This window comes from Vulpes vulpes, chromosome 2 (genome assembly GCF_048418805.1).
Source record: "Vulpes vulpes isolate BD-2025 chromosome 2, VulVul3, whole genome shotgun sequence".
NCBI classification, from domain to species: Eukaryota; Metazoa; Chordata; class Mammalia; order Carnivora; family Canidae; genus Vulpes; species Vulpes vulpes.
The window spans coordinates 41,927,484-41,946,200 of record NC_132781.1 but is presented as its reverse complement, the minus strand read 5'-3'; the positions used below and the strand labels follow the sequence as shown (position 1 = coordinate 41,946,200).

Here is an 18,717-nt window from a genome sequence, read left to right as displayed (position 1 = left end):
GGGCATATGACCGTAAAAGTCAGCTCCAAGGCCACTTCCTCTACAAAGCCTGCCAGGCAGACAGGGACCCTTTCCTTGGGCCACTTGTTGGCTCATAGCTGAAGGCAAGGGCACTACCACCTTTTTATCTGTGTTCTAGAACTTAGCACAATTGCCTGAGCACAGGTGCTCAGTAAATGACTGGTAAGTTCCTCGGCTTTCGCTGAAAGGAAGTTTTGGCGTCAAAGCCATGAACTGCATCCTGAACTAGCCACCTTTCAGCCATGTCATCTTGGGGGATCAACCTCTTGTGCCCCAGCTTCCTTGATTGAAACATCACAATTCCTGCCTCATGGCATCGTTCGGAGGATTACACTAAGGAGGGTGGGTGGCATGTGTAGAAGCACCTCCCTGGCTCAGAAGAGGGCCTTGTGAATACTGGATCCCTCTCCTCTATCTGTTCTGCTCACTCCAACCTCCAAAGCACCTACTTCTCTACCTGACTGGCAAGGAGAGGCTCCTAGAAATAAGATTCAGATAAATGAGCATTCCACTTCCCACCCCACCTCTAAGGCTTCCATGAGGCAAGGCATCTCCAGCCCAGGAGACACTGACTGGATTTGGGTCTGCTTACTATTGGGGGCTGGATGACCATCCTCTGTGCATCATGGGTTCTGATGCCATTCTGTCTCCACTCTTCTGTGCCTTCAAGGTCCATGGATAATTTCTTTCTTTGGAAGGAGCTCCTAGAGGGGGTGCAACCCCCACTGACTCCCCCACCCCCATTCCTGTTCTCTGTGCCATCCGAGTAGCTCCTCACACTCATCTGGAACTGACCCAAGTAGACACAAGCCCCAGACATCATGGTACACTTTTATTCACAAACTCCAGACACCCAGGCTTGGCCTGGCACAAAAGATGTGTTCTTGCCAGTGGCAAAAAACTAATACAGCACGTTCATTAATACTAACCATTTTAATTTAAATTAATAGCATTTCTGGAAGACAAATGCAGTTGATAGAAAATATAAAAACTTTTACTGTACAAATTTTACATCACATTCAAAAAAGCAAGTGTGTGCCTGTGGCCACGGAAGACGCTGGTTTTACACACACTAATGAAATCCGGGCTAACACTGGAGCATCACACAAGCTCTCTAAACGGCTTCACATTTACATCTCCATTCGGCCCCCTAATCAACACGGAACAACAGCAATGCAGGCTTATAGGACACACGGCTGCCCCCTGTAGTCACAAGGAGAAATGCCACTAAGAGGGCAGAGGGGCTCCAGCACCCTGCATGGATTTGGTGACATGGAGAGGTCAACTTTGCTACACTGCCCACGACCAACAGGGAGCTTGCTAGGACTGAAGACCTTGAGTTGGACAGAGACCTAGGGACTGCAGCTCTGGTGGCTAAAGGCAGCAGGGACAAGGGCCCTAGGGTTTTGGAGGGGATGCTAGGGACTGGGGACGTGCCATGAAGGACCAATGCTTGGGGTCCACTCTCAGACCCCGGTGGGGACCCCCGCTATCCCCAGAGCTCTCGCCAAGGAGGCCATCTCAGCTTCTCCATCCCCTTCACAGTTGGCCATGCAGGCTGAATTCACAGTATCTGCTGTCCTTCGTGTTTCCACAACAGACGGGAAGAGCACACAGAAGGGCAAGCATGTCTTCTCAACCTCAATTCACAGTCACTTTGAGTGGGAGAAGGGGACTACTTTTCTCTTAAATAACAGGCAGTGCAGGGGTAGGCCAAGAGCTGGGAGGCTGTCCAGGGTCCTGCAGATGAAGGGGCTGTAACCCCCAGACCTTCACCTCTGCCTCACGATTCCTGGCAGAGGGTCAGTTCCTTTAAGGGCAGAGACTGTGGCTGCTCCTGTAGCGCCCTGCACTTGCACAAGACACCGTTGGTGTTTGATGAAAGCTTCCTGAACTGATCTGCGGCATGATACTCATTGGGGAGGTCAAGGGATGAGGAGGTGAAAGAAGCAGTCCCACCTGGAGCTGAATCCAGCTGGTTTACAGCTCCAATCTTCCCCAAGCACCCTGACTGGGAAGGGTTAAGGAGCTCAGGTCTGGGGTGCTGATGGGCAGTGGGAGCCCAGATACCCTGCATGGCTGCACAGCTCTGCTAAGCGTGTGTCAGCCAAGGGGTGCCTGACCTGGAGACAGGAAGACAGCCCTACTTCTAGGTAGTGGCTTGCTTCATAGGACATTTTGGCTAGACTCCAGGGAAGGCTCTGAAGATTGGGAGCTTTGCTAAATTAAATGGGTCTAAATGAAAGGGATGAGAGGACCACATGCCCCTCCATCTTGGCTCAGGGCATGGCTCAGAGCATTCTGGGTCTGAATCCAACCACATCTCCACCCTTGTCACCTTAGTCAGTTCTGGTTTGAGGCCTAACATGGTGAATAACACCCACTGAAGGCTTCTTTGCCATTTGGTACTTTCCCTTTGGGTGACAGCTTCTAATGAAGATAGGGAGGGTGCTCTCACCTCACAGACTTCCCCTACTCACACCCCTCCTTCTGGTGCAAATGTACACACATAGGTAGGTGGTCCTGACTTAGTTCATGGGAAGGCTCGAAGACTGGTGGGCTGGGTGGGTCTAGATGAATGGTGTGGAGGGGCACAGGCCTCCTGTCTTAGCTAAGAGCTCAGAACACGGACTGCAGAAAAGTCAGGAGTGGCTATGGGCTTTCATTTCAACAGTACAGGGGGAGAATGGGCAGGCAGTTCCAGAACCTTGGCATGACTGATAGAGCTTCCAAAGAGCCAGGTCACCCCTGTGACTGGGAGGGTGGGCTCAGGAGCCCGCTGCCTGCCACTTCTCCCTTCCCTTTGTCCTCACCAAGCAAGCTTTCTTGGTATACACAGCTGCTGGGCTGGGCCTTAGGTCTGGGGTCAAAGGTCAACCAGGACTGGGACGTGTCTAAAAAGCTAAAGCCCTGAATGCCATCTCCTTGGTGTCTTCCTGGAAGCTGTGTGAAAGAAACCTCTCCACAGGTGAGAGGCTACCTCCACCCTGGCTACCAACCCACGAACCCCTGGATCAATCTAGATACTATTTGCATTTTTATCTGTCTCTCCTTTTCCAGCAGGCATGGGCTGGATTATTGGGGTCAAAAGGGAAACAAACTCTCGGAAATTCCTGACCCTCATAATCCAGCTTGGTTCCTAGCCAGGGTTTCTTCTGACAGAAGAAAAAGCTGACTACAAGTCCCTTTGATAGGATAGGGCAAGAACCCAACACAGGGACATTCTCCATGGCTGGGCTTTAGGGCCAAAGCAGAGTCCAGGTCAAACCTCATGGTTCCCTTCCTCCCTGGAGAACAGCCACAATCATGATGCTTTTCTTTCTTTTCCTCAATGCCGACAGGGTCCTCCAGAGGGGAAGGCCACTTCTGCCATCCTGGCCAGTGGTGCCAGTGTGCCTCTGAAGAGCACTTTTTATTATTACCTACTGTAAAGCATCGAATTCACTCCCCAGAAACATATTATGTAAACATTCGCTGCCTGTTGGGGCAGGTCTGGTTGTCAGTAATGTCACTTTAAGAAACAGCAGGTGCAGCTCCATCTCCGGCCCGGGTGTTTTTGTGGATGAATGGTCTGAGTCAAGGACTCACACTCCTGATTTGCAGCACTTACGGTAGACTGATGTTTTGAAGAGTGTTTTCATTTTTGTCACGGTGGTTGTTTGGATGCTTCAGAAACACATTTAAGAAAGAAAGAAATTGGCAGAAAAAACTGCACAGCTGGCTACATCTTTGGATTACTGGACTCCAGGACACCCAAGCCAAACCTTTCAAACCGGGGTACAACTTTGCTGCTGTTAATGCTGCAAAGAGGAACAAAAACATGAGTTACAGCCACGCTGGTCTTGACCGGAAGTAGGGTAATGTTAGCTCAGGAGCAGGCCAGTTTCAGAAGCTCCACAGAGGACCTGACCCCAGCAAGAAGTAAGGACGACTACAAGCCAACAGCCTCAGCAGAGCTACTCCTGGTCATACTTGGCCAAGGGAGTTTAAGACTTGGCCGCATACCCTCCTGAGGTGACGGGGGCTTGTTTATCTTGGAGTCCTTGGCCCACGGCATGTCGTCATTGCCACAGGCCCATCTGAGCTACTTTCTCACTTGCAGCCAGGAAGGCTCTGCTCCAAGTGCAAAAGGAAGAAAAGAGAAACTGGACCCCAAATACTAGGGCGGGCAGGCATCAGGACCATCTGGAAAGCAAGTATAAATGCAGACTCTCAGAGCCTGCCTCCAGAGACCTGGACTTGGTTTGGGGGGTGACCCCAGGAATCTGCACTTGGGAAGCAGCACAGTGATGGTGTGTGGCCTCTTAGCCCCACTCTTGATGAGCCTGACTTGGGGTCTGGTACTTTCTGTCTCTAAAGGAGTGAGGGCTGGTGGCAGAAGCTTTGTTCTCATCAGTGAAATTATTTGGCGACAGGCCCCCTTCGTCTTAGGACAGCTTTCCTGAGGGCACTGCTGAGGACAGAACCCTTTCCAGCTAGTGTTTTTCATAGCAATAGGACTCTGGTGTTCACCGCCCCTAGCCCTCCAGATGGGGCGGGCCTCAAGCAGCTCTGAAATCATCCCACTCCTTGTTGGATGAGACCTCTGCAGGTTAACAGCCAAACAGAAAGCCCTCCCCTGTACTGCGGACACAGCCCACAGGGGGCTGATGTGCTCAGCAGGGAATTGATCCCATTGAGGTGTTAGTAGGGAGCCAGGATCACCCAAACAAACCGGTGCTGCCCTCACAGAGGAAGAGTTAGAGAATGATGTCCTGTCAGAGTAGGCAGCTCTGCTGGGTGGGGTGAGGGCAGGGTCTGTTAGGGGATCCTCGTGGACAGCAGTTATTCAGGTACACACGGGCCGTGGAGAGGGGAGGGGGCCCGTTTTAAAAACAAACAAAGCAAAAGAAGTCTCGGGAGAGGTGCCTGGCGTGGCAGAGATCACATCCCCTGGGTTAGTGCCCGCACATCAGTTTGCGTTTGAGCAGAAGTCACGGTGCCAAGTGTCGATTAGGAGGAAGAAAGCCCCTGGTGCATGCAAGGCAGCCAGGCCTACAACCTACGGGAAGAAAGAGAAGAGGGGAGAAGAGAGTCAGCAACCCGAGCCCTTGGAGGAACAGGAGGAGCGGCAAAGGCCTGGCCAGGGCAGGGGAGGGGGGCGCTTTCCCTGCAGAGGGAAAGGGCATCCCCGCTCTATGCCAGGCTTGGCAACACAGCGAGCTCAAAAGGGACCTGGCACAAAACACCTGTCCCAAGTTCCCCTGGGACAGCCACAGAATGTTTAGACAGAGGTTGGCCAATGGACCCATTCCCCTCAGCCCCTGACTATCAAAACGGACCTCCTGAAAGTTCATTCATCCTGCTTACTGCATTCCCTTCTTTAAGCTCTGGTCAAAGGGCACTCTGGATTTGGATCAAGGACCCAAGTTATCTTCCACCCAGCGACAAGCCACAGCAGGTAGATGGAGGTCCTGCCGTATGCCGTGCGCCTCCACTCAGCCCGGCGAGAGCCACACAAGCCTGCGGGACCCTTGCCGGTGGCCAGTTCAGCTATGAGAACATCACTTTGGCTTTAGGGGAACAAAACAGGCAAAAATGGAAGCTGGATGCAGACACAAGACAGGAAGCAGGGTGCAAACAGGCAGGGAACAAGGGCAATCACAAAAGACACACTATTCCTCCAGAGCCGGACAGGAGTTCTTAAAGTCCAGGTGACCGTAACGCCCCTTCCCGTAGTAGCGGCTCCGCCAGCGGCTGGGGGCCCCCCGCGACCGTTTTGCCAAGTGTGGGAAGAATGCAGTCCGGTGGGTGATGGAATCAGGCACCCAGCGCAGACAGGTGGAGGAGGAGCGGCAGGAAATCACGATGGTGGGAAGTGGGGAGATGACAGCACAGGCCAGCACATCCGCCACCCCCCACCGCCGAAAATAAAACAGTAACAAGACAGATGGAAAAGAAAAGAGAAAATGAGAATTAGAGGCAGAATGTGTTAAAGTACAAATTATGAACAGGAAGCTCTGACTGAGGCTCATTCAGGTAGGCTGGCATTTTTTTCCTCCCAGCGGCTGAAACAGATGGCTTGGGGTGGGGAACGCCGATTTCCGGCTCTGTCTCCCACCTGTAAATGAGAAGGTGGGGCTATATGGTCTTTAGGGAATCTGAAATCATCTCCTGAATGCCTGACCTGCCTAGTGCAGCCTTCTCCTCTCTTCTGTGGATGACGAAACCAGGAACCAGGATATTAAACAAGTGCCCAAGTCCAGGGGAACCCCAGTCTCCTGGTCTCTGCCAGGACAGTTCCTGTTCGAAACCCAGTTCCAAAGACCCCTCTTTCTGGAGACCCTTTCTCAAGCTTTCTGGGTGGGCAGAGAGGCCCCTGTGTGGGCTCCCACAAAGGCTGTTCTTCATCATAGCTCTTAGCATGTTATAATCATTCCCTCATCCATTCTCCAATTAGACTAGAAACTCCTGGCTGGCCGAGGCCTGGCCTTGGCCTTCGTCTCTGTGGGTGTGTAGCAGGCACTCAGCAATGGATAGGCTGAACCCACATTTCTAATCATAACATTCTGTTGTGCCCTGTTTGCCTTAGACTCTGACCCACCTTAAGAGCAAAATATGGAAACTAATGTGGCATTTTAAGAGACAGTATTCCCAACCCCAAACGGTCATTCCTCTAGGCTGTCCCTGCAGATGACCTAAATCAGTGGTTCTCCTACTGCACCCTCTGGTCACCCTCGGGTGACCTGTGCTGGGCCTCCCCTCACCCATGACTCGAAACCCAGTACAGTTTGTTTTCAAGATGGGCCAGCAAACTAAATACAAGCCAAATCCAGCCACAGATTAATCACTTTAAAGTTTTAAAAGAAAAAAATCAAAAACCAAAAATACCAAGAACAGATGATAGAGATCATATGACCTACAAACCTAAAATATTTACCAACTGGGCTTATCTAGAATAGGAGGAGTGCTGCTGCCACCACATGCCTGGGCAACAGACAGAAGATCCAAGTGCCACTTCTCCAGGGGCTCTGTGATGTGACTGCAGGTGCCACTTGCATCATGACTGGGGGCCTCAGGAGCCACCTTGGGGATGTGGATGGGCTCCTGCCCACACAACTACCAAGAGCAGCTATATTTTATCTGTTTTATATATTGGGACTTTGGGGGGGAGATTGCACTTTTAGAAAGTGCCCTTTGCCTGAAAAAAGTTTAAAACCATTCATATCAGGAGTGCCCAAGTAGCTCGGTGGTTGAGTGAGCGTCACATATTGTGAAATCTTCTTTTATTTTTTTCCCTCCAAAAGCAATATGTGAAAGTTGCATGGAATTTAAGTTGGAGCATCCATAAATTAAGCTTTATTAGAGCCCCCAGCCACTCTTGGTTTACATGCTGTCTGTGACTGCTCCCACATCAAATGGCAGAGCTGAGTCCTTGCCTTGCAATACAGACTGTCCACAGTGCTGTCACAGCTTCGCACCGCTGCTGGGCACACTAGAAATCCCAGGGACAGGAGCTGTAACTTGAAATTTCCCTCCATGCCTGTAAGGCCTAATGCATTTCCCATGCCCACTCACCCCCTACCCCGCTCTGGCCCAAGCCCTACTTTTAAAAGCTGTGGATACTGAGGCCTGGAACAAATGACTTCCTCAGATTCTCACAAAGGGTTTATGGCAGGGCAAAGGTCTGCTTTGGAGCGTTCAGGCAGAGAGAGTGCCAGAGGGACAGAACAAAAGGGGAATGAGACAGAATGTACAAGAGGAGTGAAGGCTGCCCAGTACCAAGGGGCACAAACAATTGTGTGATTCAACAGGAGAAAGATGGACTTCCAGCATCAAAGCAGCACATAAACTCTGGCCATGTGGCCCTCTAACAGGTGGCTGATGTGGGGCTAGAAAGCTGTCTCGAGTCTGCACCCTTTTAAGTAATAGCCGCTCTGCTGACGTTGCTGATGCTCTAGGACCCATGCTGCTCTGGCTTCCAGCTGGCCCCATGTGACCCCTTCCAAGGCAAAATCTTCTTGTCCTGGCCCAGAGTCTGCACTGCCCTGATAATAGTGATAGGCAGCTTTTCACAGAAGAACACTAGAGATACTTGTCTCTCAAAAGGAGTTCTCTGAAATAAACAAGATCCTAGTATCACTTGGGCAAGGGGACGAGTCTAGTTACCTCCGGCTAATCTGCTCTGTGTATTCCCCGAATCAACTCTGTAGGCAGACAGATTGGACGGTGCCCTTTAAGAAACCAGATAAGGCTGTACAGGCTTGGTTGGTGAGTTTGGCCCACTGAGGGGAAACTTACTCAGCAGACTTCCAGAAGTGCCCAGGGTGGGAGAGCCTCCGGTTCAGCTTGGGCAGTTTTTCCAGCATGTCCATCAGCAGGGTGAAGCTGGGTCTCTCCTGCAGGTCAAAAGCCCAGCAGGCAGAGAGGATCTCCTGCAAGCAGAGCCAGCGTTAGTGGGTGTGAGAGCTGGCTGGGAGGGAGGAGGGCACAGCTGGGGTACTCTGCACAGGGTCCCTTTGATGCTCTCGAGTCCCCCTTCTCCATCTGGTAGTCCCCTGAACATTCTGCCAATGTTTGGAAGATTGGTCATTTCTAGAATAGGGCTGAGAAACAACTGAATCTCAGAAGAGCTCTCATGCTTCCAGTTGAAAACAAAGTACATGAGCTTGTCTCCCCTCTTTCCTTCTTAGACTGCCCTGGAATAACAGGAACAAGGCCGGATAAACAGGTAATAAAAAAGAGATCAGAAATTGGGTTGTAGATTTTTGGAATGGAAAGCAGAGAAATGCAAGAGCTCAGAATACATGTGGGGCGGGCGGGATGCATCAGAGGCAGAAGCCCCAGTATTTTAAGAATGGAGGCTGGGAGCAACCAAAAGGATGAAACAGTCAGCAGAACACCTGTCCTGACTGCCCCCCAGCCCAGGGGTGCCAGGGTGGCTCAGTTGGTTAAGTGTCCAATTCTTGATCTCAGGGTTGTGAGTTAAAGCCCTACGCTGGGCATGGAGCCTACTTAGAAAAAAGAGTAAAGCTCCTCTCACTTTGATAGTTTGCTGCCTACTCTCTGGATCTGCACATTTCCCACACACCTCTCAGCCTTTCGATTCAGGAGAGCTCCTGCAAGAAAACAGGCCTACACACACGACCAGGAAGAAAGTGCTCACCTACTCAGCAACTCAGGTTTTTGTTCTTAAGTACAATTAGACCTCATTGGGTTGCCTACCAGGTCAGGAAAACAAGAGACCAAAGAGAAACTGACCAAAACACCAACCCTGGAGAAAAGTGTGTGTGTGTGTGTGTGTGTGTGTGTGTGTGTGTAGAACCTACTCTGTCCATAAAAGAAGATCAGGATGCAATAAAAAACACACTAACAAATAAGAAAGAGATTGAAATTAATAATATAACTTCTGAAACAAAATATTAGGAATACTGGCAGATAAGATCCAGGAAACTCCTCAGATTGTACACTCAATTTTATTTATTTTTTATTTTTTAAAGTTTTTATTTATTTATTCATGAGAGACCCAGAGAGAGAGGCAGAGACATAGTGAGAAGGAGAAGCAGGCTCTCTGTAGGGAGCCTGATGCGGGACACGATCCCAGGATCACGTCCTGAGCCAAAGGCAGATGCTCAACCACTGAGCCACCCAGGAGCCCCAGCACTCGATTTTCGATAGAGAACAGAAAACATTAAGGAAGGTAAAAGACACAGAACCTCACTAAGGACCAAATTCTGTCCAATGGAAGTTTCCACAAGAGAAAACAAAGGAACTATAGGGCAGAAGCCATATAATGAAGACTTAATAAGAGAGAATTTCTCAGAAACCTTTGAGGGAAACTGGAATCTTCATCTGAAAAGGCCCAGAGAAGGGACCTCACTGAAAAAAGAAAATCAAACCAAGAAAAAGAACTTATTCTATAAGGTACATTTTAATGAAATTTCAAAGTAACAAGGATAGGGCAGCCCGGGTGGCTCAGCGGTTTAGCGCTGCCTTCGGCCCAGGGTATGATCCTGGAGACCCGGAATCGAGTCCCATGTCGGGCTCCCTGCATGGAGCCTGCTTCTCCCTCTGCTTGTGTCTGTGCCTCGCTTCTCTCTCCCTCTCTCTGTGTCTCTCATGAATAAATAAAATCTTTAAAATACAAAAATAAAAATAAAAACAAAAATAAAGTAACAAGAATAAAGAGAAGATCCTAGACATTCCCAAAGAGAATAAACCAGGGCATCTACAAAAGACTGAGAATTAAGATTAATACCAGATTTTTCAACAATGCATTGGACACTTAGTAAACAGTAGAGCAAAAATTTCATGTTCTTAGGGAAGATTACTGTGAACCTCTTGGTGCAGAAACAAAATTAGGACTTGTGTAGGCATGTGAGGAGTCAAAACTTATCTCTTATGCATCCATTGGGAGGAAGTTCCTTTAGGATTCACTCTCTCTCTCTCTTTCTTTTTTAATATTTTATTTACTCGTTCATGAGAGACACACAGAGAGAGAGAAAGAGAGGCAGGACATAGGCTCCATGCAGGGAGCCCGACATGGCACCCGATCCAGGGTCTCCAGGATCACACCCTGGGCTGAAGGCGATGCTAAACCACTGAGCCACCCGGGCTGCCTAGGATTCACTCTCATTTTGCTGGAATGTAAATAAAGAAATGGGAAGACATGAGATACAAAAAATTCTAGTATTGAACCAGGATTGAAAAGAAATGGAAGGATAACAGCACTACAGTAGGTCAAAAATTCCATTATCCAGATTAAGAGAAATCAGTGGGCCCTGGAAAGAATGCAACAAATTGCATTCCATAAGCAGTATGTAGGAACTGCAAGACCTCAGGAATATGGTAAAGGTGCCTGTGACTATTCTCAACAAGAAAGACAGACAATTAGAAACTACAGGAAAAAAAAAAAAAGAAACTACAGGAAAAACCTAAAACTGCACAAGAAAACTATGGTCCACATGTGAAGCCAACAAAATTGTGGCGAGCCTTTGAATAACTGATAGAATGGAAGAAAAGAAATGGACCCGCAAAAAAGAGAATGTAGTGAACTACTGAATCAGCAGCTAATGGCAACTACAATCTATTATAATAATGTACACATATTTATTGTCCTTTCATTTTTAGCCTCAATCTATAGACACAGCATGGACAATTTAATGTCAACACAAAATCAATTTCAATAAAAGGATAAAGGGAAAGCTGATGGAAGTTAAACAGAGAAGGGGCAGAGGGACAGGGAATGAAGAGGAACAAGAAGTTGGTCTTTTGGAGAGTGACCTCAGGTAAGGAACTGGTGGTTTTCATTAAGAATCATTCTGGCCTCTTGATGTCATCCTGTGCACACTAACTCACTGTGGCTGCCTTGATGCAGAAACTTGGTGGTGAACTTATAGCAGTGTGGCTGAAGGGGCAGAGAACAGTGCCCCCCAGAGGGCACTCCCTGCTTTTTTTTTTTTTTTTTTTTTTTATTTATGATAGTCACAGAGAGAGAGAGAGGCAGAGACACAGGCGGAGGGAGAAGCAGGCTCCATGCACCGGGAGCCCGATGTGGGATTCGATCCCGGGTCTCCAGGATCGCGCCCTGGGCCAAAGGCAGGCGCCAAACCACTGCGCCACCCAGGGATCCCCCTGCTTTTGACTATGATTCAAAATCACTTTTTATTGCCATTGACCAATGTCTCATCTACCCTCCAATGGCAATGTGTTAAAAAAAAAAAAAAAAAAAGACCAAAAAGGAAAGCCAATTTTCATGAGCCAGAAGCTGACTGCTTGAACACTTTATCTGTCCCCATTTCCCCGCTCCCTGTCCCTAATCTATTCTTGAAAGGCTTCAAAGGACCCATAGCCTTTGTAAGCTATCCTTTCTATAAGATATCCTTTCAGAACAGAACTCTAGCTGTGCACTAGGAGGAGCTTTACTTAAAATGAAAGATTAAAAAAATTATGATCTTAGCCTCAGCCCAGGCCAAGTAAATCTTTCTCTCTGGTAGAAGCCCTGGTCCTTATATTTTTAAAAGCTCCCAGATGACTCTTATAGCCAGCACTGAACTCTGACTCCCTTGTCCTTGCCTCTGATGAGCTCTAGACCCTGCTCCAGGCTTTCACCCTCTTGAAGACTCCACCTCTGTGCTCTAAGATTCTAAGTGTGCAGAAATACACAACGAGATTGCTGCCAGGAAAGCAACTTACTCTTCTTTTTTTTGGGGGGGGGGGGAATAAAACAAACACATCTGTACACTAGTTTACACAAAGGTGTCCTTAATAACTTTGTTATAATGGGCAAAAATGGGAAATAGCCTAAATGTCCAACAACAGAGAAGTTGTTTTTTGTTGTTGTTTTAAAGATTTTACTTATTTATCCATGAGAGACATAGAGAGAGAGAGAGAGAGAGAGAGAGAGAGAGGCAGAGACATAGGCAGAGGGAGAAGCAGGCTCCCCACATGGAGCCCAATGTAGGACTCCATCCCAGGACCCTGGATCACAACCTGAGCTGAAGGCAGACTCTCAACCACTGAGCCACCCAGGCATACCAAGCATCTAGCTCTTGATTTCAGCTCAGGTCATGATCTCAGGGTCATGGGATAGAGCCCTGAGTTGGGCTCTGCACTGAGCATGGAACCTGCTTGGGGCTCTCTCTTCCACTGCTGCACCTCCCTCCACTCATACATGTATACGTGCTCTCTCTCCCAAATAATAAATCTTAAAACAAAACAAAACAAAACAAAACAAGACAGGAAGCTGAGTAGCTGCTCAGGTGTTCTCTCAACTACTCAATAGTCAGGAGCCCGCATCATTGTGTCAGGGCCAGGAAACTTATAAACTGTAATGCGAAGAAACCATCAAAGGTATCTGGAAATAGGTCAGTACCTGTATTACAATCTGATATTTTGGCAAGAAATAGGCTGTGGAAACTTCGATTTGTTCTTGAACAGTTATAAAGAACATTTTGGAGAAGAGATTCGACGCCACAGTAAAACCCTGTCAGTGTTCTGTGCAGTGAGGATTTTATCACCTTTTTCCATCTAAGATACAGGGCTCTACTATCTTTTCAACTCATAACTCAATTAAAACTATGATCTTTATTTCTTTCCAGTCTTTTTTTTTTTTAAAGCTTTTTCTAAAGAAAAATAATTGAGTAATAAAAGACAGCTGTTTTAGCCAGATGCAAGGAGGCCCACCCAGCATACTTCTTCCTCCAGGGCTCATTTCTCAGGTGAGTGAATGAAGAAGGGCACACCTATCGTGTGCCCAGGCTCACCCTCTACCATTCTTCCCGGAACACAGGTAGCTACTCACAGTGACTTCCTTCCCCAGGCTGACGGAGGCCAGGACGCGCTTCATACCCTCTCCGCTCCCAATCTGCCAGATCAAGGCCTCTGCGGCTTGGTTCTTAAATGGCCAGTCTCTTGCTTGCAGTTCATACCAAACAGTCCTGTGGGGACGGTCCATGCAGCATGAGCTCCGGAACCACCTGGCCCAGCTCATGCCCAGGGGCTTCTGTTGCCACAGTGCCAGGAACCCAGCCAGAGCATCCAGGATCCTCCTCCAGCTCTCCCCACTCACCGGGCTTCCAGAAATCCTGTGATGCCATCCTGGTGGCTCCTCCTGAGTACAAGAGGACCCCTGGCCCTACACATCTGTTGTGGTGGGAAGTCTGAGGCTGCACAAGCTCTCAACAGAGTTCCTGGTACAGGATCTCGTCTAGAATACGGCCATACCACCCTGAACACACCTGATCTTGTCTGATCTCTGAAGTTAAGCAGGGTGGGGCCTGGTTAGTACTTGGATAGGAGAGATCCCGTCTAATCTCAGTAGGGCTAATGCCAATGTCCAAGGTTGTTTGGGGAGTAACGAATGCCAAGCCCAGTGCCTGGCGCACAGAGGTGCTCAGGAAGTAATAGTCCAAGGTCAGGAGATGAAAGCACTACCCCTAAGGGAAAGTACCCAGAGATTACACAGTGAGGCCCTCACCTAGCCTCTCCAAATTCCCTCACCTTTCTTGACTCACCTTGGCCTTCTCCATGAGCCCCTCACTGCCACTGCCGAGGGTTGGGGCCACTAGCCACGTGGGGCTACTAAACAACTGACATGTGGGGAGTAGACCTGAGGTGTGCTGTAACATATTCTATACCAGATTCTGGAAACTTTGTGGGGTCAAACGGTTCCTTCATTTTTAAATTTTGATTACATGTCAAAATAATAGTATTTTGGATCTACTGAGTTAGACACATTATTAAAACAGATTTTATCTGTTTTTCTTTCCTTTTTAAGATTTTATTTATTTATTCATGAGGACACAGAGAGAAGGCAGAGACATAAGGCAGAGGGAGAAGCAGGTTCCTGAAGGAAGCCCAATGTGGGACTCCATCCCAGAACCTCGGGATCACACCCTGAGCCGAAGGCAGACGCTCAACCGCTGAGCCACCCAGGTGGCCCTCACGTTATGTTTCTATGCTACTTTTCTTTTGGTCAGCTTTGTGGGGCACTAGAGACTGGCTGGTAGGATCCTATGGTTCTCCCAGGGGGACAGTTCTGAGCTCTGGGCAGTGCCTTCATGGGGTCAGGGGTGAGACTGACACCTAGAAATCACCTGACTTAGTCCTCGTGAAGCAACCTTACAGGAGGTATTGTTAATTCTCCGCATTTTAGAGCAGGGAAAAGAGAAGGTCCAGGATGTGGTCTCTTAGCCAGAGAGGCAGAGCCAGAACTCAAAGCACAACACTCCCCCCTCCTCCCTGTCCCCAATGCCAGCAGGGCCCCTTCTTTGGGTCACACTTGGCCTTAGAGCCACAGGAGGATGTCAGGGCCTCCTCACCCAAATGCATAGACATCAGCAGCTTTGGAGAACGGCAGCTGGTCCTCGTCCTTCCCAGGGGTCATCTCTCGTACGATCTCCGGGGCCAGGTAGCAGAGCCAGTCGTGCGACAGCTTCAGCTGGTTCTCACGCCTGAAGGCCAAGAAGCCAGGGCAAGGACATGAGGCCTTTTGGCCAGGGGAGGAGAGGCTGCCTAGCATACCTATGCCCCAGGGCCAGCACACCACCCATGCATGACCCAGAAAACAGTGCTGCTCCTACACTTGCAAAGGCAAGAATGTTACACAACATTGAAACCAGGTTCTTTCAGGAAAGTGGGCCGGTAACAGGTATCAGCAGGGGGTGGATTCTCTACCCTAGGATATCTGCCTCCCTGTGGATCTTAGAACCTGGCCTGGGGCTCATCTCCAGATAACGTGCTACTCTCCCTCCTGGCGGTCCCCCAGATTCTTGGAGAGAAGCCTTTCTCCCCACTCCTGCCTTTCAAGATTTGGGGAAATAAAATCGGATGCTCTTCCTCATTGGGGACATGAACCTTGGCCCTCCGCCCAAGTCAGTGAGCAAAGAGGGGACCCAGCCTCTTATGAAGGTCAGCCTGAGAATGCAGGGCTATGTATGAGGGAAGGCTGCCCCTCAGTAACAGGCTGCAAGGGTGCCCAGACCTCAGTGACCCCCCGAAGCCTGGCTGGCACTGCCCAGCTCCTCCTTATTCTATCCAGACACTCAAAACCAACTTACCGGCCCTCTCGGACCACGCCCGAGATCCCAAATAGTCCGAAGTCGGTGATGACAACTTTGCCATTGTCATAGAAGACGTTCTTGGATTTGAGATCTTTATGCACAATACCTTTGGCATGTAGATAGCCCATGCCCTGGAAAATAGCAAGCCTCATGTCAGGGGGGCAGGAAGATGAGGGACAATGATTCAGCCCCCACCTGGGCTGGGCAAAGAGCTGGATGCCTCATGCAAGTCCCTTCCTGTCATCTTCAAAATCCTATGCAGTAAAAGGTCTCCACTGAACAGATGAGAAAACCAAGCTTCAGGGAGGGGAAGTCACTTGCCCCAGGCCACACAGCAATTAAGGCCACACAGCAATTAAGGCCACACAGCAATTAAGCAGCATTGCTGAGGTTTTGGTTCCAGGCTAGTCCACAGCCTCAAAGAGCTTAGCTTTAAGAGACAAGATGTAAAGCACCCAGGTCTGGAGCACAGACTCCCCTCCCCACAATGTCATACTGTTTCCCAAGTGGCCCCCAAGCCACAAACCTAGCCAAAAGTTCAGGACCTTGTTAATGCACTTTGAACCTCAAAACACCACAGAGGAGTACAAAAAGAAGTGGCTTAGAAAGTCCTAGAAGGGGGCAAGGGACAGCTTCTTGGCAGGAGGAAAACCAAACAAGACAGCAGAGAGGTGGCTTCCGGCTCTGCAGCTCTAAAGTCTCAGAAGTAACTTCTCATCTGCCCCCTAGAATCTTCCGGATGGCTTGTTCATCTGACCTTAGCCAGTGAGCAACAAGACACGACTCCCCAGTGCTCTGACCATAAGGAGAAGGGAGGAGGGCAGAGAAGGGGCGAGAGGGGAAATAGGACCCAGCAAGTTTGGGGGACAGTCTGAAACAAGTGTGATACCCAGTAGGTCCCTCCAACTCCTCTGAAACGAGACATACTGCAAGTGAAGGCAGAAATGTGCTATTTCAATTTCGAGGCTTTCAAAGTTTATTTAATTCATTTAATTTAGCCACATGTTAAGTGTCATGTGGAAATCCTGGTTTGCTCATAAAAGTCACTGTGATTTTTTTGGTGTTTTCCTTGTGAAAGACACACCGCACACAAACACACACACACACACACACACACACACACACACACACACACGATGGGTAGGAGGGAGGGAGAGAAAGGAAGACAAAAACAAGAGAAGAGGAACCCCTATCCAGCAGCAGTCTGGCTTTTATCCAAGCCTGCTTGGTGTTAAAGAAAGCAACTTAAAAAGAAACTTTTCTTTTGTGTTTCATTACTTTAAAAAAAGATGAAAGAAAGAAAAAAGGCTGCCTGAAGGCCAGTCCTCATGAAACTTAGATCTGGATATTACCCTGCCCTTAATCAGTTCTAGCAAACTGTCACTGAGTGCCAGGCCCTGGGCCCAACATGCTCTCAGTGGGTTTTTCTTGCGCCAATCCAATGGGGGAGGCTACGTTGGAATCCCTATGCTACGGGAGAGGAAGCCAAGGCTCAGAGAGACTGAATGACCTACCCAGAGCCACACAGCTGGTGCTACCCGGATTTGAACTCAGGCCATGTGTCTTTAAAGCCTGCTGCATTCCTCCCCAACCAATTCATCTGTCATCACAGACTGGGCATCTACCTCTTGGCTCTAAGTGGCTGAGACACAGACGAGGGAAGGCGATGGGGTCCTACCCTTGAGGAACCCCAGCTAAGAGAAGAAACGGAGCAGGGGACAGCCAGGAACCCTGGAACCAGCTGGATAACCCTTTACCTTAATGATCTCCTGAGCAATCTGTCTGGTCTTGTTGATGTCCAGAGACGTCTTGGGGTCCCTCACAAATGAGTGCAAAGTCCGCCCCTTGCAGAAGCTGTCAAGAGTGGTGAGGTCAGATTGAGGGATGGGGCCAGTACAGCTGAACCCCAGCCCACTGGGAGCCTCAGAGAAGTCTTGGAGAGAGTTGTGCCCCCGGCCTCTGGAGGACTCTCTCTGTCCCCTGGACTGTGAGGGTCAGAATCCTTGTTCTTTTTTTTTTTTTCTTTTTTTTTTAAGATTATTTATTCATGAGAGACACAGAGACATAGGGAGAGGTAGAAGCAGGCTCCCTGTAGGGAGCCTGATACAGGACTTGATCCCAGGACCCTGGGATCACAACCCGAGCCAAATGCAGATGTTCAACCACTGAGCCACCCAGGCACCCCCAGAATCCTCGTTCTTAACGAAGCCCCTGACAACCATTCTTTCTTGGGCTGGGCCTGAGTGTGCAAAATCATATACATGTCCCCCGATCCCTGCAGCTCAGGGCCTAAGCACCCCAGAACAGGACACCCAGTTCACTGAGACTCCTGGCAACCCAGAGCAGCTTACCTTTGGAGGATTCAAGGGCGAAACATGACCCCCCTCAAACTCAGGGAAGATCCTGGTCTTTTAGAGGACTATAATCAAGCAACATCTGGTACTGTCTATAATGATTCTCATGACCATTTTTACTGCTTTCTGAATATAGAGATTTTATTACAGTAAAGATATGTGTAGGAGTGGGGTGGCTTCAAGGATGTCAGAGTGATTACCAGACAATGGGCTCGAGTTTTCAGGTCTCCCCCTGCACGGATTCCCAAAACCCAGGATGAGCAAGCACCCAGAGAGAATGTATGGCTCATTGCCCCCTGTTCCCAAGAGTTCACTAAGGCAGCCCATGAAGGGGCTAGTTTTAGGAAACTTTTCCAAGGAGAGAGGATTCTTAGAGCCTCAGAGACTTTGAGAACTGGCTGAAGGGTCTGGGACATTGGCTGATGGTTCCTTGTCTGTTTTCTGATCCCCTCAGCGTATCCTAAAATGTGATTTTTTTTGGGTAATGAATGCTTTGCTATTTTTTTATATGTATTTCCTTTAAGCAGACTCAGATTCTCACAGCCCTGGGTGGGTAAACAGAGCCAGACGGGTGAATAGATGGACAGTGCCAAGGGGGTGCTAGGGCCCTGGGGGCTGCTGAGCTGATATAACCTAAGGCATCATGTTGTGCTTTGGGCTGGAATTTTGTTCCCTTGCTATGTGACCTGCCCGAATCACAGTGTTCAGGAATTCTGGTGGTTCTGGTTTACATCTCTGATAAACAGGAAAAAGGGAAATGAATTTTTACTTAGTAAATACAGTTTATTTGAGGGGGGACG

The 18,717-nt window shown here is 49.0% G+C and overlaps 1 protein-coding gene across 3 annotated transcripts in view; it reads right to left on the bottom strand.

Moving 5' to 3' along the window:
- Positions 1-840: 840 nt before the first annotated feature.
- KSR1 (kinase suppressor of ras 1) overlaps positions 841-18,717 on the bottom strand; it is a 153,962-nt gene continuing 136,085 nt past the window's right edge. For 2 of the 3 annotated variants that reach the window (XM_026016296.2, XM_026016295.2), the window contains 6 exons: positions 17,321-17,417; positions 15,561-15,694; positions 14,823-14,954; positions 13,304-13,439; positions 8,302-8,435; positions 841-3,821 (listed from right to left, as the gene is read on the bottom strand). In XM_026016296.2, the coding sequence (XP_025872081.2) occupies positions 3,743-3,821; positions 8,302-8,435; positions 13,304-13,439; positions 14,823-14,954; positions 15,561-15,694; positions 17,321-17,417 (712 nt within the window). In that variant the 3' untranslated portion in view covers positions 841-3,742. Of the gene's footprint in view, positions 3,822-5,676; positions 5,758-8,301; positions 8,436-13,303; positions 13,440-14,822; positions 14,955-15,560; positions 15,695-17,320; positions 17,418-18,717 lie in introns of all 3 variants that reach the window. The other variant, XM_072747777.1, reaches the window with a different exon arrangement.